A 26,823-nucleotide genomic window follows, 5' to 3' on the forward strand; every position below is an offset into this window, starting at 1 on the left:
CTTCCGTTTGTGAGACAATTGGCTGGGTGAGCCAACATGAGGATTGTTTGTATTTCCATTTTAAATGGTTAGTTTTTGATGGTCATACCTCTGATTCGGAAAGCTGTCTGTTCATATTCAGTGAATATAGTAGTGCTGTCTATTTTTGATCTATTTTTTCAGCAAATGTAAGTGGAATATGAGTAAAAAGAAAAAGGCTATGATGAAATCTTCTATTATATAAAACATTATTTGCTTGTACCACTTTCAATTAAATAGTTTTTGATGATTCATGAAATTTTCATCACTTTGTTTTCTCTAAAAACAGATTTTATTGTCAATTTGAAATTACTATTTTTTTCAGATATTTGCCCAAAGCATCTCGGTGCAGGGACATGGCAGCACTGGCAGCCCCTTCCCCAGAAGGTGAAGTGTCAGGAGGGGAAGGTCTGGTGGCCGTGGCGGGGCGGGAGGGACCTGCAGAGCACAGATCCACAGTCTGCAAACAGCTAACTGAGAGGTAACTGCAGGCTCAGGTCTGCTGGAGGAAGTAACTGGAAGAGCAGAGGTTGTACTCAGATCAGGGGGAGGAGGATTTGAAACCTGCTTTAAACGTTTGTGTATTTGGGTCTGTTGGATCCTTCCTGCCCAGTGTGCTGGGGCTGAGCTCTGCCTGTCCAGGAGTGCCTTGGAGCTGTGCTCCTCATCTGGGGATCAGGATTGAACTCTGAAGTGCACTGAGCGATTCAGTCACTGTGCTCTGAGCACAGACTCACTCAGACTTTCAGGGAAAGGCTCCAAAACACCTTTGGAAGGGGAAGAAGGAAGCGTTGGGCTGTATAAACACAGCCTGGGGGCTCTGTGGTTCTCCTGTGAGGTCTGCAGACTGATGGGATGTTTCATGCTAGAACACCATGGTTAGATTCAGAAGTCTGGAAATTGTTTCTATCAAATTTTTAACCAAATGCCCTTGTTTCATACCCTTCCCAGAGGCTGTATCTGGAAGTGGAGTCACCTTCTTGACTCCCTGGCAGGCGTGCAAGGACGTTCCCATGCAACTGGCCTGGCCTGGAATTCCAGAAGGGGCTGAGCAATATTTTCCTATGCCCACGATTAGCCCAGCATCACCAAATAAAACCTATAAGGGGGTTGGGGTGGCTTTCTTTTCTCTCTGAAGGGTTTCCCTCTCCTGGTAGCAGCACTCCGGGGTCCTGCTCTTTGCATCCCAGGTTTTTAACAGGCAGAACAGGGCCTGTGCTGCTCACCTCTTCTGGGTCCTCTTAGCCAGCCAGCAAAAGTTTAAAGACAGAGTGTGTCAGCCACTTCAACAACTGTGAGAGAAAAATGAATGAGAAAACTCTGAATCCATGAGGAACCTTTTTATTTAAATATATAAAACATGATATTTTGGCAAACATTTACTTTCTTATTAAATAAGGTAAAATCACTGAATGTAAAGGCATTCCATTAGTAAAAACAAATAAGCAGGCAACTCTTTGAAATCTATACAAGGATGGGACAAATATCAGATGCAAATTTATTATTTTACAGATAAAAAGACTGAGAAGCAGTAGTCTGCAAGTAGATACAACAGAAGAAACTTCTATTAATTAGGGAGTTAAATAGATGTCTCTGCAGAAGAAGCTCTCATTAGGCACTGAAGTCCAAATTTTACTTCAGGCTGTTATGCATCACACTCTGAACTACTAAAACAGGGTGCAAGTTTCCCTCATGCTCATTTCTCCCAGCTGTCTCTGCATTTCCCATCTCACATATGAAGAAGCCAAGCAACATCTACCTAAGGAAGGAACTGCCTCAAGCAAGGCAGAAGCGTGTCCGAGTCCTGCCTGTAGAGATAAATCCCTAATGGTGTGGTTACAGCAGCAGCGAGGAACATTCACATGGATGAAGTACAAAGAAACAGCAGTTCAGATGAACACCCAGCTGAATCACCAGTGCTATATTAAAGCTAGGACTGAAACATCAAGTTCTTTTAATTTTCAAGATACTTCACTACAAAGCAATAGAACAGATGTTGAAGCCTCTGAAACAAGCTCTGTGCATTGATCCAGATCAGCTGCGATACATACCAGCTTTAGCGCCTCTTTCCCCCTTCTTACTACACTAGGAACACAACATTTACAGAACAAGTACACCCCGATCAGGGAGCCAGGGATAGCTCAGCCACCTCTGCTCTCCACCTCCTGCACTCCCGGGCAGGTATCCTGCTCTGAAGCTGGGCTGCAGGAGTCTTCAGAAGGTGCTGCTGGAAGCTGTGGTCGTCAGGCGCCTCCCGATGTAAACGCTGGGGATGGAGAGCAGGGGGTCAGCAGGGGCTGCATTTCATTGCAGGCAGAAAGCACAGCACTAAGGAACACACTTTTCTCCTCAGGTTACAGGGGATGTGATGCCCAGCAGGAGCAGCAGTGCCAGCTGTAATTAAGAGGGCAAATCAAGCACCTCTTGAACTTGCTGCTCAGTGGCTCCTGACTTTGTGCCTGCCCTGGCCTGGTGGTGCTCCCTGAGCTGTACAGCTGAGCAGTTCTGTGCAGGCTGCTCAGTCACTCCCACTTCTATGGAGAAGGGTGTGTCACCCATCTTCTAGACAAAGATGGGACCCCATGGGAGTCAGAATCAGGCCTCCAAGAAAACAGGTAAAAATATTGACATTAAAAAAATGAAAAAAAATTAAACTTACCCTACTCCCATGGCAAGCAAATGAGAAAGAAGCAGAGATGGAAGGAAAACCTTCAAGAATTCTGCTGAGAATATCCCCCCTTTCTTCATGACACTGGTGTTGCGCATGCTGAGGGTGGCTGTGCGCCTGGGGTGTTTGAACAGGAACTCCCTGGGGTTGGGGAAGGAAGCACAGACACAGCATCAGCAGACACAGCATCAGCAGACACAGCTTCAGCAGACACAGCATCAGCAGACACAGCTTCAGCAGACACAGCTTCAGACAGGTGGAAGTAAAAAAATGCATCCAAGTTCATCCAGAAACACAGAGAGCACTCACTTTGGTGGGATGTTCTCTGGCCTGCTGGACCAATCCCATATCCAATCTGCATTCTTCTTCAGGAGCCTTTCTACTTCTCTCCTCCTTTCAAGAAAATCTTCTTCAGACTGAAACAAAGAGCCATGATCAAGCAGTGCTCAGAACAGTGACAAGTGGGATGTCAGTCTGCAAACCAAAGTTCCTGTTCAGACCACATGCCAATCCCCACTGGCAGCTTTACCTCTTCTTTCCTAAGCCTGGTTTTCAAACAATGAGAATAAGAAATTCTTTCTCCCAAAGCAAGGTATTTTTTTTTTTACCTGAAAGCTATTCTTCTCTCCACTGCTGTGACTCTCTATTTCCAAGGCTCTGTGACTGTCTTGAGGGGTCTGGGAACGAGGAGGGCTTGATGAAAAGAGAAGCACAAGAAGGAACTCATTACACTTTTCATTGCATTGCACACTAAAAGGCAGACCCTGGAGCTTCCACACACAGCTGTGCTGCAGAGCTATAGTGCCCTGCTGTGACTGAAGAGACTGATGTGTGCATGGGATGCAGCCCTGTTCAGCTAACCTTGCCAGGCAGTGCTGCACAGAGCTGTGGTTCAGCAGTGCAGAGAGATGCCTGTGAGACTGATTTGCCTCGTGTTTCTTACTAAATAACACTGGGCAGCAAATGATGATAGAAGTGGAATTTGGTTTAAATTCAAAGTAACCAGGTCAGGCTAGGAAGTTCTGCATCCTACTGTCTGGTCTGAGTCCTGCAGTTCCCTTTTTTTTTTTAAATAAGCTTTAGGCTGCAGCCTTCACAGTCCATCAAAATCAGAGAATTAATAACACTGACTGTCTGCATCAGATGCAAGTTGTTTTGTTGTGTTGTACTCCTAGCAATCTGTTACATTTTGTAAACAAAACCCCCACAGAGGGCTCCCCAGGATTGATTTACTGGGCCAGGCTGCTGCCTGCACACCAGCAGCACACCCCTGGGACCTTCAGCTGCTGGACTCCTGTGCCAGGATACACCAAAGCCCCAAGATGGCATCTTCATGAGCTGTGAGAACTCTGCTGGAGTTCCCTCCCTTGCAACTTCTTTCTACCCGAGCACTAGTCCACTATTTAAACACCAATCTTTTTGTTATGAAGTTTTCCCATCTCTTCCTCCCTCCCACGAGCAGATGTACATGCACACAGGTATGTAACTATGTCTGTGTTTGCCTCCCATGCATGGCTTTGTGTCCTGGTGTCTGTTCCTTTGCTCACAAAGTGCATTTTGTTTACCTGTCACAATGTGAACTTTCTCTTGAGCTGCTTCTTCCAGATTCATGCTGAGCATCAAGGAGTATTTTCTCCATGTCACCATTGTGGATGGAAATGGAGGCAGGTACTTGCTCTTGGCTGCTGGCACTGCTTCCACTGCCACTTCCATTGCTGCTGAAGTGGAGCTCAACCCAGGAGCCTGCTTGGCATAATTGAAAGCAGAACCAAAATAAACCAAGTGGTTTATTTGACATACCAAAAGGCATGTCAAATATGAGGCTGCTGATCCTCCCCAGTCTGCATGTTGTTACAGCAGGACATGCAGCAGCACCAGCACTGACATCTCAGCTGATAAACACGATTTGTTAGCAAGCTGGAAAGCCTCATGGAACCATAAAGATGCTGGGCAGTACACTGCTTCCTTCTGTAGCTGAAGAGATTTTATTCTGGGATATATTTAATCTTTCTACTTCAACCTAGGTGGCAGCCAAATAGAAGAATCTCAAGGACTTTCTCTGCCAAAGTTTATTTGTTCATTTATTGAAAAGCTTTTAGGCTCAGGACTCCAATGACTTGTTTTGTTTAGTGTTTTTGAGTAAGCACTTTGAGGTGTTGCTGTTAAGCAAAGGAGGATATGTGGCAACAGCTAGATCATGTGTTTGCTACTTGCAGTATATTTAACTCCAACAGTCAGGTGTTGCTTTGTTGTGGTTGGTTTTTTGTTTTTGTTTTTTAAGAGTACTGAGTAACAACTCTCTTCTGGGCTACCAGTAACCAGTGCACAAAAGGACCTGTACCTGCTGCCTCCTTTATAAAATCTGAATGGAAACATATTGGGTTAACAAGTTTTGAAGAAACATTTTTCTGCACAGCCTCTTCTCCTTCACAACTGCTTTGTTGTTTTGCTTTCTGTTTTGTTTTTTTTTTTCCCCTCCATGTGACTGTATGTGGTATGTGTCTGGGTATGTGTTTATAACCAGACAAACCTTCCCTTACTCTTTCCCCCAAAATTTATGAGCCCAAGTTGTTACCAAAGAATGATCACAACCACTGAAATTTAAATTAAAAAAATTCTGGCTCCAGCTACCTTGAGAGTACCAGCAGCTTCCAGCCTCCCTGTCCTTGCTCCTCAGCACATCCAACCTCAGCTTCTGCTCCCCTGCTTACAGAGGCAGAACCACCCCATGCTCTGGGGACCCTTTTTAGACACTTGTGAGTAAGGCTGTGCTACTGCACTAAGAATATGTGGGTGTGTTTAAAGGTAAAATAGCCTGTATTTTTATGAAGCTGGAAATATAAACAGATCAGAGCATGTGTAACGTGGCAATACAAGCTGAACAGAGGGAGTCATGGGGAAGGACTCTCAGAGAAGGCTCTTGCATGATGCTCCAGCCCAGGACACTGTGGGAGCACTGGGAATCAGCACTGAAACGGGCACTCAGTCAGCTCTGCAGCTGCTGGATTCTTAAAATATGGCTTTCAAAATCAGAAACAAGAAAACTGCACAGCAAGGTAAGAATGCCTACTTAAATTATGCAAATGTCTGGTAAATCACACAATTACACAGGATGTGGCTGCAGACACACCTCTTCCTCGCCAGGCAAATTTGCTTCCGACCTTTGCTAAACGCACAGCAGATGGAATTGTCCTGGTCCCTCCTCATATCCCAGACTGTCTGCTTTCCAGGTATTTGCCTTCACGAGGAAGCAGCTCTGGTTACCACGGGGCACGGATCTCGGGGGGATCTGGAGAGGATCCGTATCACCCTGCTCCTGCTCGGCAGCTCAGCTGCACCATCGCGGCTTCCCCGCTTTTTTAATTCGATCTGTTCTTCCCCAGCCCTTTATTCTCCGCGTTATTCGGAAGCTTTGCGGACAGCTTTACGAGCGGTTCCCGCGGGGCTGCCGTAGTGTCCCGGTGCCGGGGAGGTGAAGCCCGTCACGTAGGCAGCCGGGGGGAGCCGCCCGCCCCTTCCCCCGCCCGCTGCGGCAGCTGAGCCTCCCCCAGGCCGATCCCCGCCGGCAGACGGCCCGGGAGATCCCGGGGAGGCCGAACACAGACAGGCAGCCTCGCTCCGGCCTCCGCAGGGCCCGGCGGACCGAGCCCCGCAACGCGACCGGGCCGGGCCGGGCCGGGCAGTGCCATAAGACCCGATCGCCCCGGCACCACCCCGGCCCCGGGCACCATCCCCGACCCTCGCCTCAGCGCTGCGGGAGCGCGGGGAGAGGCCGAGCGTGGCCGCGGGCACCGCCATCCCGGGCACCCCGGGCCCCGCCATCCCGGGCCCCGCCACCCACCCTTACCCTGCAAGTTCTCGTCCTGCGGGCTGAGTCGCGACATGGCGCGGGCTGCGCTGCCTTGCGGCGGGGGGGCTGCCGGGCTGTCAGTGTCTGCCCGTGTCAGTCCGTGTCAGTCTGTCCGTGTCCGTGTGTCCGTGTCTGTCCCACTCCCGTCCCGTCCCGTCCCGTCCCGTCCCGTCCCGTCCCGTCCCGTCCCGTCCCGTCCCCCCCTTTCCTGTCCCCAAGCGTCGCCGCGGCTGCCGGCACGGCCGCTCTGACGTCAGCAGCAGCCCCGCAGCCCATTGGCCGACACCGAGGGGCGGGGCCGGGAGCGTCGTGCGGTGCCGCACGCGCCGTCGCGCTGGTTAAAGGCGCCTCGTGCGGCCCCGGCCCCGTCAGAGCCCCGGGAAGGGTCCTGGGGGGCTCGCAGGGTCCCTCTATGTCCCTCACACTCGCGGTGTCCCTCGCGGTGTCCCCCCCACCCGGCAGCCCCTGCGCTATCTCAGGGTCCCCCGGTGGCTCTTACGTTGTCTCAAGGTTCCTCTGGGTCCTTCACGTCCCTCAGTGTCCCCAAGCTTCCTCACGTCTCAGGGTCCCGCACGTCCCCCACGCTCTCTCGGGGTCCCTCAGATTGTTTCGGGGTCCCGCGTGTCCCTCACACCCTCTCAGAGTCCCTCACGTTCTCTCATGATTCCCCGCAGTCCCTCTCCCGTCCGTCACAGCGAGACCCCAGCGCAAGGTCAGCTGAGGACCGGAGCCTCCAGGAGCAGTGGGAAAGGTCCCGTGTTGGCCTCCGGCCGCATCCCCGAGAGCCCGAGCTGAAGAACGAGGCCATTTCCCCAGAAGATTCCTCCTTCCCCCCTGGCACCCCACCCGGAGCCGTGCGTGACCCCCAGGCCACGCACCCCCCGTGTCCCGCAGCGCACTCCCGCGTGGTGACCCAACACCGCGCCCTGTGCGCAGGGAAAACCCTCCCTGTCTGACTGCAGAAGCAGAACTGCTGCCACGAAACCACCCCCGGCAGCCCTCAGGCTGGCGGCGCGGGGCCGCGAGGTAAAATGGTGAATTCCTGCGGGGTGGTGATGTCTGAGGAGCTGACACCGCCCCAGCAGAAGGAAGGGGCTCTCCTGAAAGGAAACACCGAGCAAAGTCTGGTGTGGCCACCGAAAGCAGGCACTGGGGGGGGTTACTGCTGGGGGGTTATTTTATTTTATTTTATTTTATTTTATTTTATTTTATTTTATTTTATTTTATTTTATTTATCCAGAAGATGGGTAAACTGCTGTTTACTGAATCAGAGTATGCAAGCATTTTCTCCAGGCTGAAATGCGTTTCATTTGTGCCTTTCAGCAGCAGACAATCACACAGCCCAAATAAAATATATTTTCTGGTAAGTTTTGGGTGAGTTACCATGGTAGCAAGGAACATTAAAATACAACCTTCCCAGAAGACAAGGTGATGATTTTATTAGTACGTGCACTACAGTCCATGCGGCCAATGGGCTATTGCACTAAGCAGAGTAATGGTTTGGCTCACAAAGAGATTTTATTTAATTTATTGCATATTATCTATTATTTTTATTATTTAATTTGCATTATTAAAAAATCAAAGAACTAAGGGGAGAAAGTGCCTCGACAGAAGAAAAAAAAAAAAAAAAAAAAAAAAAAAAAAAGAGATTTTTTAAATATAATGTCTGTGTTCCTTATGTGTGTGCGTTTCTCCCTCCTGTCCCGCAGCGCTGGGAGCTCAGGAGGCTGCCCGGGGCTGGGGCTCGTCCTGCAGCTCTCTGCTGCTCTCTGCTGCCCTGACAGCCCCCCTGCTCCGCCACCGGGACGGGGGCCAGGCAGCTGCAAACTGGGAGAGGAGAGCAAGGTCATCACCCCAGGAGTGCCTGTCTGCTCCCCAAGGAGCCAAAGGAATTCCTCCCTCCTCCGAAGGTACCAAAGAGAACCTGGAGCAGTGTCCTGTCTGCCACCGCTGCTGCGCAGAGATTTTTGTTGAGCACTTTTTTTGTTTTGTTTACCAGCAATATTCTGCAATGGAAATGTATGAGTTGTGGGCCAGCTCTTCTAAACTTTGTTCATTTATAAACCCGGTATTTTTACCAATACTTGACAGCAACTCCTTCTGCAGCCCTGCAGGGAGTCCTGGGTGCCTGGGGGGTGCTTGCACTTGCATCCCTGGGAAGGCGAGAGTCAAAATGCAGTTTATTTCAAACTAAAATCACTTCCTTCAGTTTACAGAAAACTGACCTTTTTTTGAAACAAGTTGCAAGGTTGTAACAACAAAACACCGAGGAGAAGGCACTTTGTTTCTCCTCTGAATGGGCACTTAAGATTTTACAGCATTTGTTACCCTAACACAGAGAAGGGGTTCCTCTGAATTACATTAAATGTCACAAATGGCAGGGTAAGGTATCATTTGAGTAGTAAACACTCACGTGTTAATTTTTTCAGGATTTTTTTCTGTAGACACTTCTCTGACTTTGAAAAACAACCAATATTGCAAACCATGGTCCAGAGTCTGCTCTGACTGTGGTCATCTTAAGTTAATGGGGGGCAATGCACTGCTGCAGGTCTAATTACTGGTGTATCAGATTTAATTACCTTGGTAGTTATAATGAATATATAACGCCTAAAATTTGATATCTGGGCTCAGGAGCTGGCATAAACCCTCCAGAGACCCTGCCAGGGCCCTGGGCACACCAGTGGCCCCCAGCCCTTAGCAGCCTCCCCTGGGACCCTTCTCCCCTTCCCTCTGCTCATGGCCTCAGAGAGGAGGCAGGAGAGACTGGGCAGCTCAAGGGGGGACTTGAACAAGCTCAGAAAACTTCAGATCTTGGGAAAAAAAAAATAAAATATTTGGCACCCCCTTTCTTCAGCAGGAGCCCTCAAAAAGGAAGAGGAGAAAGAGGAGAACAGCCTGGAGAGGTGGGCAGTGGGTGCTGTGCCTTGCTGCCACCCCACTGTCCCCACCCCACAGCAGAGCCCTGACACTCAGCTGCCCACTCACCCCCTGCCTGCTGCCACATCTTCCCATCAGGAAATGGGCTTACCAGATGCATTTTCTGCTTTGAGGTAGGTATAAAACAGGGTCAAGTTAATCTTCTTCTGTCCTGGTAGATATCACAATACAGCCCTGACAGCTTACCTCTGGGATCTTTCATTAGTAATTGGATGAATGAGCTTATTTTCATATAAATCTTTATGGTAAAAGATTTTTTATTATTGCCTGAACAGCATTTTGCTGTGATCTTTGAGGACTGTAATTTGTGTAGGAGGAAATCTTTAAAAGCTTATTGATTTGTCAAGCTGTGATCCTCTTTCAGGTTGGAACTCGATTTGATTTTGTTTACTTGCACATCACCAAAACAATCACATATTGATCAGCTCCTTTTAAACCAGAGACAGTGGCAACCAGCAGTCAGTCTCAGAGCTGATTTGGGAGAATGTGCCTGTGTCACTTCAAAAGGTGACAGCACTCCAGGTAACACATGAAGCTCACAGCTTTTGTTACCTGTCCCCCTGTGCTGCTGCCCTTCTCCTCTGCACACAAACAGGTCCTCCAGAGCTGCTGAAGTCTGAGTACCACCTGCTTTCCTCTGGTTTTTTCACTGCCAGCAGTGGCTTAGTTATTAACCTTCCTGACTGCCTCTGGAAATCAAACCAATGTATATGTTTTTATGCTTTGCACTTCTTGGAATGATGTTCATAATTAACTACCAAACTGCTCAGAGTTTCTGAGCTGCTTCTCCAGGCTGTTGGCATGAGAAGGTCTAATAGATACACAGTCTGTTGGTTTAATTTCTTTATGTCAGAAATTCGAAAACCAAACCAGTCTTGACACAGTGAATTTAATGAACTGCTTTAATATACAGTCAGAAGAAGGAAAGGCATTAGGGGTTAGATCTACACATGATAACCATACCAGTTTAAGCAAATGTCTTTCTAAAGTGATTTAAATGGGGAGTCTCATGTAGGCAGTCTCACACTGCCTCACATCACCTTACAAACTCACAGTTGGCTTTGCCTGGGCAGGGGCAGGAAACAGGACTCACTGTCTGTAAGTAGGACTTCATTTATCTTGGATATTCAAATGGATACTACCATTAGTACTCAAAAATATTCTCTTACTACTTAGAGATGCTCGTAGAACCAGGGCTGACATTGGAAATGCAGATCAAAGCTTTCCCTGAAAGACAAGCAAGGAAGGATTCACTCAGGGCTTCTTTTATCTGGCTGTAGCCCCAAGATGTTGTTATTCTGCTCCAGAGGATGAGATACAAAGCCATCTCCTGCAGAACAAGGTCTGGAGTGAATGTGGCCATCTGTTGCTCCTGCCATCTGCGTGTTCTTCAGCAGTGTGGTGTCCCTGGTTATCAAAGCATTGCTTAATACCCTTTATCTCAAGACCTCATTGCAGTATTGTCTTGACTAAGAAGGTTTCAATACAAAAAAAAAAAAAAAAAGCAAGCTGCCTCTGGCATAACTACTGCCCTCCTAGGGCTTTGCTATGCATTTTGTCCAGTGCCTGTCACATTTATCTATAGCAATTACCATGCAAGTGGCTGGAGAAAAGGTTCGTGCCCATTTTCTGTAGGTAGCTGCTCAGAGTGCTGTGTGTAAAATCACCAGGCTGACGTGCTGATCTGTATGACAGAGGAGTCATAAAGAGTGTGCTGAAATAGCTAGGAAAGGCTGAAATGAGAGCATTTCAAATAAAAAACAGACTTCCATTGGTGTGCTTTTCAGCCCCTGCAGTGCAAGAAATTCTGATTGCACCCTGTGTGAAGCAGAAAACTAGAGCATAAAATTTTTTTCAGCTCTTATTTACTGTCTGACTACAGGTTTGTAAAGATCATTAACATTTTTGTTCTGTGTGATGAAGCACCATGCAGTGCAGTGTTTTGGACAAGCCTTGGATGGGTCCAGCCCAGAACATGGAAACTGCCAGAAGGATGCATTTTCCCTGGCACTTGCCAGCTGAAAAACAAAATCCAATTCTTTGAGTGATGTAAACTAACGATGGCCTCTTGCTTTCTATCCCTTACAACACTGCCTTCAATGTTATTTGTTTTACTTACAAGCTCCCACAAAATGTTGCAGTTCAGCTCTAATAATAGAAAGCAGTTTCATTTATCCAGCAGTTCAAAAGCCATTGTTTGTACAGCTCTGTCAGAGCCACAGCCAAGTGTGGCATCTTGAGGGAGATGGTTCCTGTCTTCAGCTGGGGAGCTGGCTGGAACACGTGTGATTTCCTGGTCTGCTCACCAAATACATTAATTTTATCTGCATTTGTTTTTCATCTCCGATATAAAGGGGAATTTTCAGTCTGGTGGGTAAGAATATTGAAACTGAGTGATGAAAAGGAATGAGAGGCAGCAAGGCAGGGGTTAAAGACCTGCTTTTCATTCCTGCAGTGCTTCAGGTCTCAAAGCATACCTTACAAGGGTTTGTCAAGATGCCTGCCTTTTCCCCACCACGTTCCCCCTGCCACGTAATCCTAGAGCAGGGGTTACTCTGTCGTGACACCCCAATGAGAGAGAAGCTCCAGTGCCTGGCCCTGCTCTCACAGAAGTCAGGATTTCCATGCAGATGGGCTCCATCTCCTTCGCAGGGGGCAAGTGCAAAGGCTGATAGCTATATTTAAATCTCAGTATTCTTCTCTGCCCTTTTCAGTAATTTATCCTCTGCTTCAGGAGGAGTTCAGTTCAGATTCTGTCTGTGCTGGGTGCAAGTCTTCGGCTTAATAATTAATCTGAAAATGCCAGTCAGGCATCATCAGGCAGGTGGAAGGGGAGGTGAGGCAGCTGGAGGTGGTTGGATGCCTGGGATCCCGGGCAGGCAGGGAGGAGGGAGGGAGGGCTGGGCTCTCGCAGGAGCTGAGCGCTGACGTGCTGAGCATCGAGCTGCAGTCAGACTGCAATGGCTGAGGGGCGGCTGCCGGAGCTTCGCAGTGAGCTCATCCTCCCCGGAGGGAGCAGGATTCACAGTGCATCACCCAGCAACTGCAGCCTGCTTCTGAAAGTCATCTCTAGCTTCTCCTCAGTTAGGCTGGTCTGAGACTTCCCTTTGGGGGTGTGCACATGGTGAGCAGATTTTACTGTATGGTTGATTTTTTTAGATTTTTTTTTCCTTTTTATTCTCTGTCCTCTAAATGCTTCCCCGGACTGATTGATGAATCATTTCTCATCCGATTCCACTGTTGAGAGGATAGAGATGGAAAATGCAGTCTTATGCAGCAGGGATGTTTTTTCTTTGGGGTAATTTTTTGTTTGTTTGGGGTTTTTTAGTTTTTTTGCTGCTTGAGTCGTAAAAGTCCTTTTAAATCTGTCTGCTAGGAACAGCCTACAGGTTTTATAAATGAAGTGCACTGCATGCAAGGAATGGTGCTGTCCTCAGGTAAAGCAGACAAGCAGTGTGCATCATGATGGAGCATGCCCGTGAGGTCAGTTCCTGGGTCTGTTTATACATATATAAATATGTACATAACGTGTGCTGTGCATGTGTCTCTGTTACACAGGAACCATCTCCTGCCTGATGGCTCTGCATAATCCATTTTCAGATGCCTTGTTCTGAATTCTGGGTCTGGGATTTGTTTCCCCCCCTAAATACCTGGTTTTAATTTGGTGTGGTTAATAACCACAGCTCTGCCTTGCAGCAGCTTTGCTTTAGGATGCCAGCCAGCCCATGAGGGAGAATGTCTCTGCCCTTCACTGGTTAAGTGGGCTGCACCTTCATGCTCCATTTATTTGTCAGGATCTTCATAGAGTCTCTATCATATATGTCAGGGCCTGCAATTGTTGGTAAATGTCCTCTGCAGCTGCAAATGTTGGTGTTTCAGGATAATGCAAGCTTTGATGTATTACTATAACAACATAATCTGGTTTCTGGTTTCCCTGAGTAACTGATTTGGTCATTTCTGGTTTCTAAGATCTACTGTCTATACCATCTACCTTGAGAACTGCTTCCTGTTGCTCTTTACCCTGTTAGACTAAAATAAGAAAGTTCTTTTTTTTTCTGCAGTTGTTTGCTCCATTGGTGGTTTCCAATGTCATTCATCTCATCGAAATTCCTTTTCCTCTTCAGCTAACATGGCTGTGCCCCTACTGACACTGTCTGAAATGCAGACAGAAATTAGGAAACAAATACACTGGAGTCAGGGTGACTTTTGTCTCATCATGATACTTTCAGAGAACTGTGTGTAGTATAGCAACAATTTACTGGCAGGAGACATTCCCTGTTCTGTCTAAGCTCACCTCTCTCAGCTGACAGGCAGCATTCCTAAGCCATTCTGCACTTTTGCTCTTCTCTGGGTGTTTAAGAGCATGAGAGGTCCTTGCAGGATGCTCAGGAGTGGAAACTTTGGTGTAGGGGTTGTCTCAACACTTCTGCAGCTTGTTTTCTCTCTATCTTGTACTGGCTCTTGTCAAATTTCTGCTTGTTCTTCACCTGGAAATATCAAACTGGTAGGAAGTTTGGGTTTTGTAGTGTTGAATTAAAAGGCAAATGCCACTGGTACAAGGATAGAAGAATGCCTTGAGTAGGGGAAGTTGCATTTGTCTCTAGGGCCCTGCTGGAAAAGATAGCACCCCATTTTAAGCTGACTTTTAAGCATGTGCTTCAGGTTGTCTTGGAAAGCACTAGTCTTAAATATATTTGTGAAAATGTGTGCCTATAAATCTTTCCCTTATTATATGCTCTGAAAGTGAGAGTTGTCAACACCTCCTACTTGGTGAAGTTTCACAAAGTTTCCAAGTGCACTGTCAGTTTATATGAAAAATAAAACTTGCCTCCACTTTTTTCCCTGAAATGCATCTCTGAAATATTACCCCTTACTGTGGATGGCCCAAATTCAAAAAGTGTCAGCAGATGAATGTTAATAAGTGAAGACCTCTAAATTATATTTTTGAACACGTATCTTTAAAATGTCAAAGTTTATCATCTTCTCTGGTGCACCTCTTCATGTATAATCTGCAGGAGAGGTTCAGCTTAATAGGAAAAATAACGAAGAAATAACTTTGAAAAGTTTCACACAAACCAAAAGGTATTCCATCCAGCCACTCTGGTTGTCAGACTCTAGGAGGACTGAGTAATTTTAGAGACAGATAACAGCATTTGTACTAATATATGTCATGGTTAAAGCAGCCAAATTTTTGCCCAGTATAACTACTTCAGGCTTCCAAACTAAACCATTCCTGTAATAATAACTTGATTTGGCCACAATTGGCCAGCAGCATTTATCTGCATGCAAAGGAAACGGGGAGCTTACTTGTCCCTAGAGAGTTCAGTGTTGGCTACCACCAGTGGCAAAATATTAACCAATTCCCACCAGTCACCCAAGCCAGAAAGGTAACTCCCTGATTTGCCAATAACAGACAAGTGCTCTGCAGTCTAATAGACCTAAAACCCCAGAAGATCTAAGGCATTTAACATAGTTCTGTAGTAATTATCCTAATGGAGAATAACATCCTTGTAGATTTTCAAAAACCTCTTCTGTTCTATGCAAATCCACAAATTGTTATTTCCAGGAAGAGGTGATAAGGGATTTGTTATTCCCTGATGATGCAGAATCAAGACATATGTCCAATGAGTTTCATCTGTGTGGCTTCCTGTATCCTCCAGCATGACCCCCCCTTTAGTGCTCCAGAAAGCCAGAGGCAGTGTCTGAGGAGAAGGAGTTCAGAAAAGCTTGAGAAAATGCCTGGAGGACAAAATTTGTTTCCTCAGATGCACACAGGTGGCAGGATATGGAGGTTGTCTCTCTTTAAACCAAATAGATATCCCATTTTGCTGCTTTCTCAAGTTATTTCACCAGTGCCACAGCCATTTATTTGACCTTGACAAGGTCATGTGCAAAGGGAGACTTTATTTTTTACGGCACTCATGTGAGAAGAAGGGTCCCTTAGTGATGCAGAATGTGTCTTTCCTGTCCTTTTAAGCAATATCTCTGGGCTCTTGGTTTCTCCTGCTGTTGGTTTCAGGCTCAGCTGCCATTTCCTAAGAGCTGGGAGGCCTGGCTGCAGCTCTGAGCTTTCCCAGACTTACTGGGATGAGGTGTCCCGGGAATATCTGGTCTGGAAAGCCACTGCCCAGATGATGTTGGAGATGGCAGGAATATTCCTCAGAGCTCACAGCCAGGAGTCACTCCCCTGGCAGTATTCTGGCACAGCTTGCAGAGCACCCTGTGAGCTGGGGAGGCTGCAGCTCGGGCTGCCTGGGACAACCCTGACTCCTCCATTTCAGCCCTTGGAAAATCAGAATTGATTCAACCTGGGCTTTTAGCACCAGAAAGACTTCTCATTTTTCTGCTGACTGCTCTATTTTGTTTTGCATGACCCTTTGTTGCATAATAGATGTGTCCCCTGGTAGGTACTGTAGGAGAAGGACAGCATTAATCAGCTCCAGATGGCACATACTACATTTCACTGGGATGTAAATCTGAAACAAGCTCGGTACTAATGGTGTTTAATTAAAAAATAAACTGCACCCAAAAGGCCTGATTCTGATGCCACTGAGTCAATGTCAGAAATCTTACCAACTTCAGGGACTCAGGATATGCCCAGAAGAAGAACTTTGCTAAATATCTAAAGTCTCTGAAGATTTACTGATTTGCACCAACTTCTAGGAGGATTCTTACAAAAATATTCCCATGGCCCTCCTGAAAGGTTTTTGCTACATTTTGCATTTTAACTAATTCTATACTACAATCTGGAAAACAGGGGTAATACATTGAGCACATGGAAGCTTGCTGACAGTAAATGTTTTGTGAGAGTAAGTCAGATCTTGGTGCTGTGACTGGTGTGATGATCACTGGAAGTATCAGTATCTCCAGTTTGTATTCAACACAAAGACAGAAAAAGCTACAGGCCAACAAAATATTTGCACTAAGTTTGTAAAGTAAAAATGAAAAGGAAAATTTATTAACTTGACCTGGAGTATAGTAAGTAAATGGAAAATATGCTGACTTAATGGTCAATATTAGTGCATTTTTATCTCAGATAATGCTTGCAGGTGCTAAAAGCCTTTTCTCTCCAAAGAGCTTTTGGGATTTCTAGTGTTTTTAACAACTCCTTAAACACCTTACTGGTTGGTCACCAATTTTAGTATATATGCTATCTATTTTACCAGTTCTCTTGAAGGAAGCACTGTGGATCTTGTTTTTGCAAACAAGCATCTGATATTTCCCCTCAGACATTGGCTCCCAGTGGCCACAGCTCCGAGCAGAGCTGGGAGCAGCAGGAGCCTTCCCCTCACTGCAGGGTCTGGACCTGCAGGGCTAAGGCAGCCTTGTCTCACTGGGGTGAATGATTTATTATTTATGTTGCTTGCCAAAGGATTCATTATACAATTTGACACTTTCACCTTTTACTGGTGTCTTCTTTTTTCTCAGTATTCGTGCCAGGTGTTCTGAGGTGGGGTTGTGGCAAGGGCAGGGAGGGTCTGGCCAGGCACTGGGCTGTCCTGCTTCTCTCCTTTTCACCTCCTGCCTTATTTTCTTCTGCCCCATAATGTAGACTGTAAATACACCTGGCATTCATTGCTGAACAGCTCAAATATCCGTGGGTTATGCATTGAGAAAGGCTTGTTCCCTGTAAAAAGTGTAGCAGAGGCTGATTTCCATCTCCCGAGATCAGATAGCAACACTAAGCAGCTCCCATCTAGAGAAAAATCAAACCAACCTTGTGAAACAAAGGGAGGTATTTTGGTTTAGGTTTCTCTTCTTTTCCCAGACTTCCCTGAACATGTGGCTGGTTCCTGGATTTGCACATGAAGAAATTCTATTTCCACATAAGGCTGATACCAGTTTATGCAATTATTTGGCACAAAACCACCACTGCCAAAGCTTTGGACTTCCCCACTTTGCAGGCTTGTGGTGGAAGGGAAATCTCATTATTGTTTACTTCTCTTAGGATATATGCAGGCATAGCAGGAGTTAAGGAGCTGGTGGTTTGCTCCCAGGTGCCTCTCCTTACAGTCAGTGAGCCCAGCAGGCTGGGAAGCCTGGCCTGGATTTAGGCAGAGCCTGCAGAGGGGTCTGGGGGAGCTCTGCCAGGCAGCAAATCCTGAACAGAGCCACTTTTATTACTTTCTTTGGTTTCTTGGGTTGTTTTTTTTTTTCCCTTCCACTCTTACCAAGATACCTGTGTGTCACTTAAGACTGGCTTATGATTTTGGCCAGATAAGGTTTTATAGCCACAAATTAGGTAAAAATATAGTGGAGAAGGAGGAAGCCCAGAAAGTTGGATATATCAGAGATTGGAAGGGGAACAGAAGAGAGGAGTGAATGCACCCCTGGAGCTGTCCTGCATGGAGTGAGAGGTGGGTAAGGTGTCTGAACTGGCCCAGGCAGGCAGCACACAGGAGGGTGACAGGAACTGAGTGTCTGTGTCAGACTCATCATCAGAGTAGGAGCAGAAAAATACAGCTCTGTTCTTCTTTGTTTGTTTGTTTTAATATTTGCTTGTTCAAAGGGAAAATCTGCAATAGTGAGGTGTGTGAAATGACTTTCTTCAGAAGTGCCTGGTAACCAGCAGTAGATGGACAGAATTAATTTGGTATTGACAGAATGGCACATCCAAACCCACAGGAGAGCAGGAAGATGAATAAAACCCTCAGAACACCCACAGGCAGCTGGAGTGAGCTCTGCTGCTGTGTAACGTGCTGCTTGGTAAAGGACTTTGACAAATTTGGGAAAAAGCTTATAGCATAAAACTTTACCCCACCCCTTTACTTACAAAATACATAGCATTATGAGAAGTACACTGTGAGGATTTTTTTTTTTTTCCTTACAAAAGTTAAGCTGAGGTTGGGGAATCTGTGCCATGGATAGCCTAGGAGAGCTGAGATTCCATAGTGTCCATGGAAAGTCTGGGTTTTGCTAAGGAGAAGGAAAATTCAGGTGTTAAACTCCTTTTGACTCCCCTATCACCCTCTCTGTCCAGTGCTACAGAGAGGCAGGTGTGGCCAGGAGATGAAGCAGACCCTGGGGACAGCAGGGCTTGTATTTGCTCACCAGTGTCTCCCATGGAGAACACCAGGAGTGGAGAGCAGGGGACCTTCAGGGCTCACTATGAATGCACCTTTCCTAGAGAAGAAGTTGGACATTTTCTGAGTGTACAGACTTCATGTGGAAGAAAACAATGCAAGATATTTCTTCCATCAGCTAAAGATAGAGCTGAGACACTCAGCAGGAGCAGACTTGCATCAGCACTGCCTGCTTTTGAAAAACCTGAGATGTGTCCCCACAAGCAAGACACTTACTCATAAACACACACCAGTGTTTACTGGTACTGGCAGGGGCCTGGGCATCAGCAACAGGTCTGGCTTAGTTGCCTATCTCAACACAATAACTGCTTTCCATCCCCCTGATGCTGTCAGAAATGTTCAATGTGTTTTTTTACTGTAAAAGCAGCATCGGTTACATGAGTGGGAAAAGTTGCTGATTAACTCAGTTATGAATAGACATATTCATAACTAAAGAAACATAGGTGCTGCTGCTAAAAATACCATTACTCCCATTTAAAAATAAGTCACTCAGCAACTGCATTTGACACTGGAGAACATTATACAGGCCTGACTAGTTTTCTTCTGTTTATATGTTTATGTCAATCAACAAACAGTGGTATCAAGTACTGCTAGTCAGCTAGAGAGCAGATGTACCTCCTGGGAAGGAAAGTCTACACTGAAATAGGTGTACACTTAAATCTCCAAATCATGGCTGGAAGACAGAGAGCAAAAGATGCAAGGATTTGTTAAAGCAACATATGCATCTCTGGAGCAGAGTTTAAAGATATTACTATATGCCTGCACTAAGTGAAACCAGGTCATTCAGTTATTAAAAAAACTGTCCTGGAAATTGTGAAAAACATTGCTCCTGCCTCCAGCCAACCCTCTGCTTTAAAGCCTCATCATTTCTCTTGCCTTAGCATCCACTATTTTTTGTCACTTCTTTAAATACTGCTGTTTCTAAGCTTGTGTGCAGAAGTACCCTCAAGGCATAATCCCCTGGGGTACCCAGGAAGATTCTGAGCTTCCTGTAGAAATAATCTTTAGTGTTTTGATAATATGCTGAGGTGTTCAGTATTGGGTGTGATATGTCTGTTTCAGATTGCTGTGATCAATTAATTAAACAATGCCATACCAAGAAACAATTGTTTTAATACAGCTGTTTAGATCCGAGGCTTTCTATAGAGTGTAAAACTCACTTAGAAAAGGGAAATCAAAGTGTGCAAAAGAGAAACTATTTTTTTCTGACAGATTTACACAGACACACCATGATCAACACTAAGGACCTGAAGTGTTTTCTCTCATAAAGGGCAATAATTACTGTTTCAGCCAAAGGACCTGGAAGTACACATTCACTGAAGTGAATTGAGACACTTCCTGATGTGGGAAACAGGCAAGGGCCCCTCCCCAGGGTGAGCACCTTGGGAGCAGTAGGTGGTAGCACACAGAGCCTTAGGTGCTGTTTTTAAAAGGGTAATTTTGGTTTATCAGTGACTTTTCATAAGACTTAACCTTGGTCTGCTGGCTCAGAGTTGTGGTTATGAACATAATTTTATGGATGCTTATTTCATACTAACGTGACTCATCTATTTAAAGCAATATAAGTGCAAGTCTAGGTCCCTCAGGTGTCTTTGGAATTTTGGATTCCAATCTCTAGCTTGGCTCACACTGAGTTGAAATTTTGAGACATTATTTCATGTTATTTAAGGGCAAAATCAGTTTTATTACATCTAAATTTACACCACCAGGGATGCAAGTGGGACTAGTAGCAGTTTGTTACCAAAATGTAGTTATTTATTGTTTTTTCATGGGGAAGTTCAAACCAGTTCCTGGATCTGGGTGGTGTCCTGTCTGCTGCCTGTCTATAGAATTTGCATTAAACATCAGAAACACGAAGGAAGTGAAAACCTGAATGGCACAAACTTGCCTCTGGAGATGAGAATGTTGTGTCATTCCTCCTACAACTCATAACAGGTGTAGATCATTGTTTTCCAAAAATGCTTCTGTGCAGTAGATTGTAAGCACTTTGTTAGACTGCTTTTCAGAAATATGTGACTATCTTAATTGCTGTCTCATTCATGAGAAGAGGGCTGGAAAGGAGCTTATAGAGCAAAAGCTCTAGAGCAAGATGTCACATTTGGCAGGTTTACAAGTACCTCTTTGTAAAGTTAAATTTAGATGCTGAAATATTTGTAATATTCTCTATGGAGTATGGGTTTCAGGGTTGGTTTGTTTTTTTCTTTTTTTAAGCATTTTACTACATCTATTTTGAAGATGAGGCATGAAAAATTATTTTTAGCATTTGTTGCTAAGTCATCACAGATGATAAAGGACAAAGAAGAACAAAATTTATAGGTCCCTCCTCTTTGGCAATAGCAGGGAAAAAAGCCATCCTGCTTCATGGCTGAGTAAGAAGCTTTCCTCCCCAAACCCCTCTTGAGTGGGTTTGCTGGAGCTGACTGGGTTGGAGCAGGAACAGATCTCTGCCTCATCCTGACAGGGTTCTGCAGCTCAGAAATGTTTTTCTTTATTGGGAAGCTGCTTTCTCCCTTTAAGCTCCTCCCTCATCACCCTATACAGCCATATAATTCCTGGAAGAAGATGTTTTAAAAGCAGCCTTTTAAGCTCTTGTTTTTTATGTAAGCAATTCTAAAAAATCAAATGTCATTCATCACCGTCACAAATTTTTTATCTTAATATTTTGACTAAAGACACTGAGAAATAAACCCATGGTAAAAATTCTTCAGTCAGCAAAAGTTCATCACAGTAGCTGTGTGCTTCAGATACTGCCTGTGGCCCTTTGAGACCTTCCTGTAAATATCATTCACTGAGCTGCAGCAGAGCTGCTGCTGTCCTTCTGGTTAAAGAGATTTAAAAAAAAAAAAAAAAAAAAAAAAAAAAAAAAAAAAAGAGAGAGAGAGAATAAGAAAAGAGAAAGCGCAGGGCAGGGATGCAGCCGCAGTCTGCTCCAGACAGCTCTGAAATCCATCCCGGATCAGGGGCTCCATAGCAACCGCAGCTGCTCCGGTCGGGAGGGATCCGAGCGCTGCGCTGGCGCGGGGGGGTGAAGCCGCTGCCCGGGTGAGTTGTTCCCCACTATATATTTGTTTCCGAAATCTCGTTGGCTACAAGCCCGTTTGCCAGCCGGGAAAGCGACCCTTTCTTTAAATCCCGTTAGCGAGAGGGATGATATCCCTGCAGATGGGAAGGAGCCAAATAATCCTGCTGGGGAGGACGCTGTGGCAGCTCCCGCCGGGCAGGGAAGGATGGGGTCTGGCTGTGGGGAGGGAAGGAACAGTGTGGGTTAACCTAAAATATTTGTTTCACCTTGACCCATCACATAAGGAAACCAAGAAGGGCTGAAGGGTGAGACAAGACAAACTTTGGTGACAGAAAACGTCTACGTGGCTCAGAATGGCATAATTTATTTCCATTTTAAGGATATTTTAACAAAAACAAAGCAATGGAGATCAGGCAGCAGACAGCATACAAGATCCGTGAGTAAGAGGCAGAGGTGTTCAGCCTTCCCTCCCTTCTTTCTCCCTCCTTTCAGAGGGACGGAGGTGTTGCTGTAGCTGTGTGTGACAGGGTGGATCTGGTGGGGTTCTGTCCTGGTGGGAGGGTTCAGCCGGGTGCCCCATGGCAGGGAGGCCACTGTACTGTCTGGCTGGGAGCAGAAACTTGTGGAGCAGGAGGACAGCCCAGCAGGCAGGACATGCTGTGTTGTGCAGTGTCCTTGGGGCTTTCGAGTCTTGCTATTTTAAACTGATTCTGTAGCCCTTCAGGCTAATATTGATTTTTTTTCTTCTATTATTTTATTCAAGTATTCATTTTATGGCCTCCAGCATGCCAGGAAAGTTTTATTCCTCACTTTTTCCTCACTCATTCACTCCTTTAATCCATTCTAAAACTCTCAACTATACCTTTTGTTTCTCTTTGTACACTGCATCAGCTCTTGCCCAGTGTTTCTCTCTGCATGTTTGTTTGGATCCATAGATGCTGGTGACAGAACAGCTGCTGACGTGAGGACAATGAACTCCTGCTCCTCACCTTGTCCATCGTCATGTCCTGTGGCACAGGTGTCATCTCTGACACAGGGCTGGGTGTGGGTCATGGGGAGAAAGCACCAACTTTGGAAATACCCCTGGTGGCAGGCAGGACCCAGCCCCAGGGCAGCAGCAGAAGGCTCTTGGGAATCTATGGGTCTTGGAGGGCTCATGGAGTTCTTCTTTTTACTGCACATCCCTCAACCATGGGCTAATCCTTGCTGTGCACAAAGTCAAGGGCCTTTATTAGATGAAATATTTTAAGTTCTCATTGGTAGTCACCTGCCAAATTGTAGCTGATGATCTTTAATATTTCATTGATTTAAACAGGCTGCAGGTAGATGTAAAAATTGTATACTTATCTTTGTTGCACCAATTTTTGGGTGCTGCTGGAGTACTCTGTGTCTCAAAAGCCTGATCATCAGAAGTTTTGTAACCCTGAGAACTTCATTAAGTCCATGGAGATTTGCGGAGTCTCATTGGGATTCAGTTATATTAGCAGTAGGAAAGAAGCAAGAAAATCCTTGTATGCAAACAGCATTCTCATTCTTGATTCTAATTAAAAAAAAAAAAAATTAAGGGAAAGGATGTATGTAATTAAAGTGCATGTTTGCTAATTTATCACAGGCTGAAGTCTCAACTGCTTCTTGGGTAGATGCTTCTGGAAGTAAACTTTCAGCTTTCCTGCTCCCCAGGAACAGGCTGATTCTTCATGGAGCAGGGGAGCCCTGTGCACCCATGAGGTGGAATGTTACCAGGTTTGTGTCTCAGACCTGATGGCTGCCTCTGGAGCTGGCCTGGAGCTGTGGGTGTCCAGAATTCCTGGGAACAGCTCATCCTGCCCGATAGACATTGCCATGCACTGCCTAATGACAAGCTGAGCTGCCCGGGTCAGTGTAAGAGATGGGATTTTAACATTGTCACTGCTCTGTGTCCCTGGCAGGGCCAGAGGGATGCTCCCAGTGGGCAGGGGCAGCAGAGCAGGGGGGAGGCAGCAGGATCCTGCCAGGGGGCTGCTCTTCTGCAGAGCTGCATGCAGATGGAAGGATTCCTGACTAGGAGCAGCACAGTTCCTGTGCTAAGGGAAAGACACCGCCTTTTCTTGCAAATGCAGTGCAGACAGAGGTTGGGATTTTTTTCTTACTCGCTCAGCCCTCTTCCCATTCAGGCTTGCATTAGATTTTTTCCCAAAGAAGCGGCTCCCTGTTGTCATAATGTAACCAGATGGGGAGGGTTCAGTGGAAATATCTCAGGAGAGGCTGGCAGAGAGGTGGATCCAGGAAGCAGATCCTCCCCATAATATTGGCACGGTTTGGTAAGTTCCATCTGAAAAATAAAAAGCTGCTCCCTTTGCTGAGTCACAGCCCCCTCGGAGCTGGAGCTGTGACAAGCCAGGAGATGCTGCGCTGATGGAGTTGAAGCAGAGGTGAGGAAAGGCTGTCCAGATTCCTTCTCGAGTCTATTTCTTGTCTGAAATTGTTTTAAAATCTCATTGAAGTGTAAGTTTATTTCAGTCTGTGGAGCGTACAGTTGCATTCCTGTCTTGCCAGGCTCGGGCTTCCATGGCCCTACACAGGGTGAGGTGGTGGCCCCTTCCCCCTCCAAAGGCAGAGTGCGGAGCTGTGGCTGTCACTGATCCTGCAGGGACTGCTGGAGGCAGCGCTGCATCTGCCCACATCCCTGACATGGGAATGAGCACAGCGGGACGGGACGGGACGGGACGGGACGGGACGGGACGGGACGGGACGGGACGGGACGGGACGAGACGGGGCGGGACAGGACAGGACAGGACAGGGCAGGGCAGGGCAGGAGAGGACAGGACAGGACAGGGCAGGGCAGGACAGGACAGGACAGGACAGGACAGGACAGGACAGGGCAGGGCAGGGCAGGACAGGGCAGGACAGGACAGGACAGGGCAGGGCAGGGCAGGACAAGGCAGGGCAGGGCAGGGCAGGACAGGACAGGACAGGACAGGACAGGACAGGACAGGACAGGACAGGACAGGACAGGGTAGGGCAGGGCAGGGCAAAGCGGGACAGGACAGGGCAGCCCCCACCTGCCAGGGGGAGCAGGGGGGCAGCAGTGCTTGCAGGGGGTCTGCTGGGGGGGGATGGCAGCAGGACTGGGAAGTTTTCTTCTGGATGGAAAGGGAAATGCTGTTTGTTTTCCTCTCACAGATGGAGCTGTGGGGTGTTGAGGTGCCAGGTGATTCCTCTGCTGCCTGTACATCCCTAGCAGTAAAGCAGCTAATGGTTTTCTGTTGGAGAGAATTCTCTGCTTTCCTCGTGTTTATAAATCTCTGTCTAGCTAAGGCCTGGTACTTTTCCAGGCTTTGCATGGCTATTTATTTGCTGGAGTTGTAAAAGCTGCATTACTTATACTTGCTTCTATACCACTTTTCAGTGGTTCAAAGGCACAATCAAGGACTGTTTGCTTTCTGAAGTTTTTCATCTTTTTAATTCTACAGAACTGTGTGTCAATTCCAGAGAACAAGTTTACATGGGGAGGAGGGAGCTGTGGTTGTTGAAGGAAAGCCAGCTGGGTTTCCTTACACCTGAGGAGCTGCAGGTAGTGCTGGGATACAGGAGCATTCATGGATTACCATTAAAACATTTGACATTGGAAAGCAATCCTGGTTTGGGTGAAATGCTGCTGAGGTCTGTGTGATCAAAACACGAGCAGCAGACCCTGGTTCCGTGCTGCTCAGTTAGGGAGGCTGAACCCCAGGTGGCTGCTGCTGGAGGTGCTGTGGTACCTTTGGTGATGCTGCCACAGGCTGTGTCAGAGCTGGGTGGTGCCACTGTCCCCCTGCCCCCTGTCACTCAGAGCAGCAGCCTCATCATCCTGGGGTGGATTTGCCTTGTTGTGGCCTCAGCCCAGGAGCAGCAGAATGACCCCAAGCTGCTGCCAGGCTCTGTGTGTGCAGGAGACTCAGCTCTGCCCTGGCAAACCCATGTACCCACCTCCTGCCCATGCCCCTGGGAGCCTCCTCTTCCTGCACTGTTGGGAAAAGTAAATCGAACATCCTTTTCACCTAAATAGTATCAATCATTTTATAACTTCTTGATTAATGTCTCTTAAAAATTCACAGACCTTTATTTTATTACCTGGTTGTGCCTATTATGTTTCTTTTAGATGAACATGAGTGTAATAATGAGTACCTACCTCTTATCTTTCTCCAACATTACAATGCTTTTCATCTTATTTCTCATCTCCTGCTATTACAATCTAGTATCTTGTTTACTTAGCTGTGTACACAGTGGATCTCCTCAGCCACGACTTGATCTTTCCTTCTAAATCTTTGTCTGTGCAGGATATGTCATTGTATTTTTAAATATAGATTATCTTGTACTTTCCCATCTTGAATTTCACGTTGCCTAGTTACACAATTTTCTAGTTTGAAGTTATTGTATTGTTTTTCTTCTTCCTTTTTCTTGCTTTATATTCCCCTCTCACTTTGACTGACCTAAATAACCCTGTATTATCTGCAGGTTTTGGTATCCTCCCCTTTACTCTTTCTTTTTTTTTACAGGTTGCCAGCAGAATATCAAACATTGTCAGCCCTACCTCTGGTCCTCGGAGCTCACAGCTGTGAATCTCCCCATTTTAGTAATAATTCCTCCTTTGTTTCTATCCCCTATCCATGACTACAGTTCCTTACAGATCAGAGTGCTAAATCTTCTCAAGCAGTTAATTACCCATAAGGGCTGGACACTTATGTTCAGCGTGAAGCTGAGATTCAGGTTTATGTTCTTGCACCCCTAACACATTTATGTGCAAGGTTTCATGGAGGTGATGTCTGCTAACCCCAGAGCAGCTGATGTTTAAGTTGTGACACCCTTCTGCCTGCTGGCAGGCAGCTGTCTGTACGTGGTCACAGGAGCATCAGCACAGCTGCTGGGGCATGGGCTTCTCTTGTGTCTGCTGTGATCTATGTCTCTTTGCATAGTTCTTACACATTTTTTGCCAAAACTTTAACTGACTCGGGTTACCCTGGAGCAGGGCAGCCACAGCTATTGCTGTGTGCAATGCTGCACATGCCCAGCCTCCTGGAGCTTTGCAGAACACCTCATCCCATGGGGAACTGGCCTGGCTGTGGATTGCAGCAGTTGTTAGGGCAATGGACCCTGGCAAGCAGCCTTTCCTGTGCCCTCAGGAATGCTGGTGGAGTTCCTCCAGGCAGGACTGCTATGGGCAGTGATCAGCTGCAAAGTCAGGAGCCAGATGGATGCATCCTTTTAGCTAAAGATCAGTGTAGTA

At 46.5% G+C, this 26,823-nt stretch overlaps 2 protein-coding genes across 33 annotated transcripts in view; one reads left to right on the top strand and one right to left on the bottom strand.

Moving 5' to 3' along the window:
• Positions 1-1,343: 1,343 nt before the first annotated feature.
• BNIP3 (BCL2 interacting protein 3) lies at positions 1,344-6,785 on the bottom strand. The gene is made up of 6 exons (XM_071749716.1): positions 6,534-6,785; positions 4,252-4,429; positions 3,295-3,379; positions 2,996-3,102; positions 2,678-2,827; positions 1,344-2,284 (listed from the first exon to the last, which is right to left on the bottom strand). The coding sequence occupies exons 1-6, from the start codon at positions 6,568-6,570 to the stop codon at positions 2,233-2,235; spliced, it is 609 nt and encodes a 202-aa protein (XP_071605817.1). The 5' UTR covers positions 6,571-6,785; the 3' UTR covers positions 1,344-2,232.
• Positions 6,786-12,396: 5,611 nt separating this feature from the next.
• Positions 12,397-26,823, top strand: part of JAKMIP3 (Janus kinase and microtubule interacting protein 3) — a 55,728-nt gene continuing 41,301 nt past the window's right edge. For 25 of the 32 annotated variants that reach the window (XM_071749727.1, XM_071749737.1, XM_071749739.1 and 22 more), the window contains exon 1: positions 12,422-12,597. The gene's annotated coding sequence lies outside the window, so the exon portion shown is untranslated. Of the gene's footprint in view, positions 12,598-12,849; positions 12,957-21,706; positions 22,015-25,052; positions 25,132-26,823 lie in introns of those variants that run through there. The other 7 variants (XM_071749728.1, XM_071749749.1, XM_071749742.1 and 4 more) reach the window with 5 other exon arrangements.

This window comes from Heliangelus exortis, chromosome 7, assembly GCF_036169615.1.
Source record: "Heliangelus exortis chromosome 7, bHelExo1.hap1, whole genome shotgun sequence".
In the NCBI taxonomy this organism is placed as follows: Eukaryota; Metazoa; Chordata; class Aves; order Apodiformes; family Trochilidae; genus Heliangelus; species Heliangelus exortis.

Coding starts and splice junctions, on each gene's coding strand:
- BNIP3 (XM_071749716.1), bottom strand. CDS start 6,570: ATGTCGCGACTCAGCCCGCAGGACGAGAACTTGCAGG. Junction 3,103..3,294: donor GAGAGAAGAATAGCTTTCAG/GTAAAAAAAAAA, acceptor TCTTTGTTTCAG/TCTGAAGAAGATTTTCTTGA. Junction 2,285..2,677: donor TTGCTTGCCATGGGAGTAGG/GTAAGTTTAATT, acceptor CTCCATCCCCAG/CGTTTACATCGGGAGGCGCC.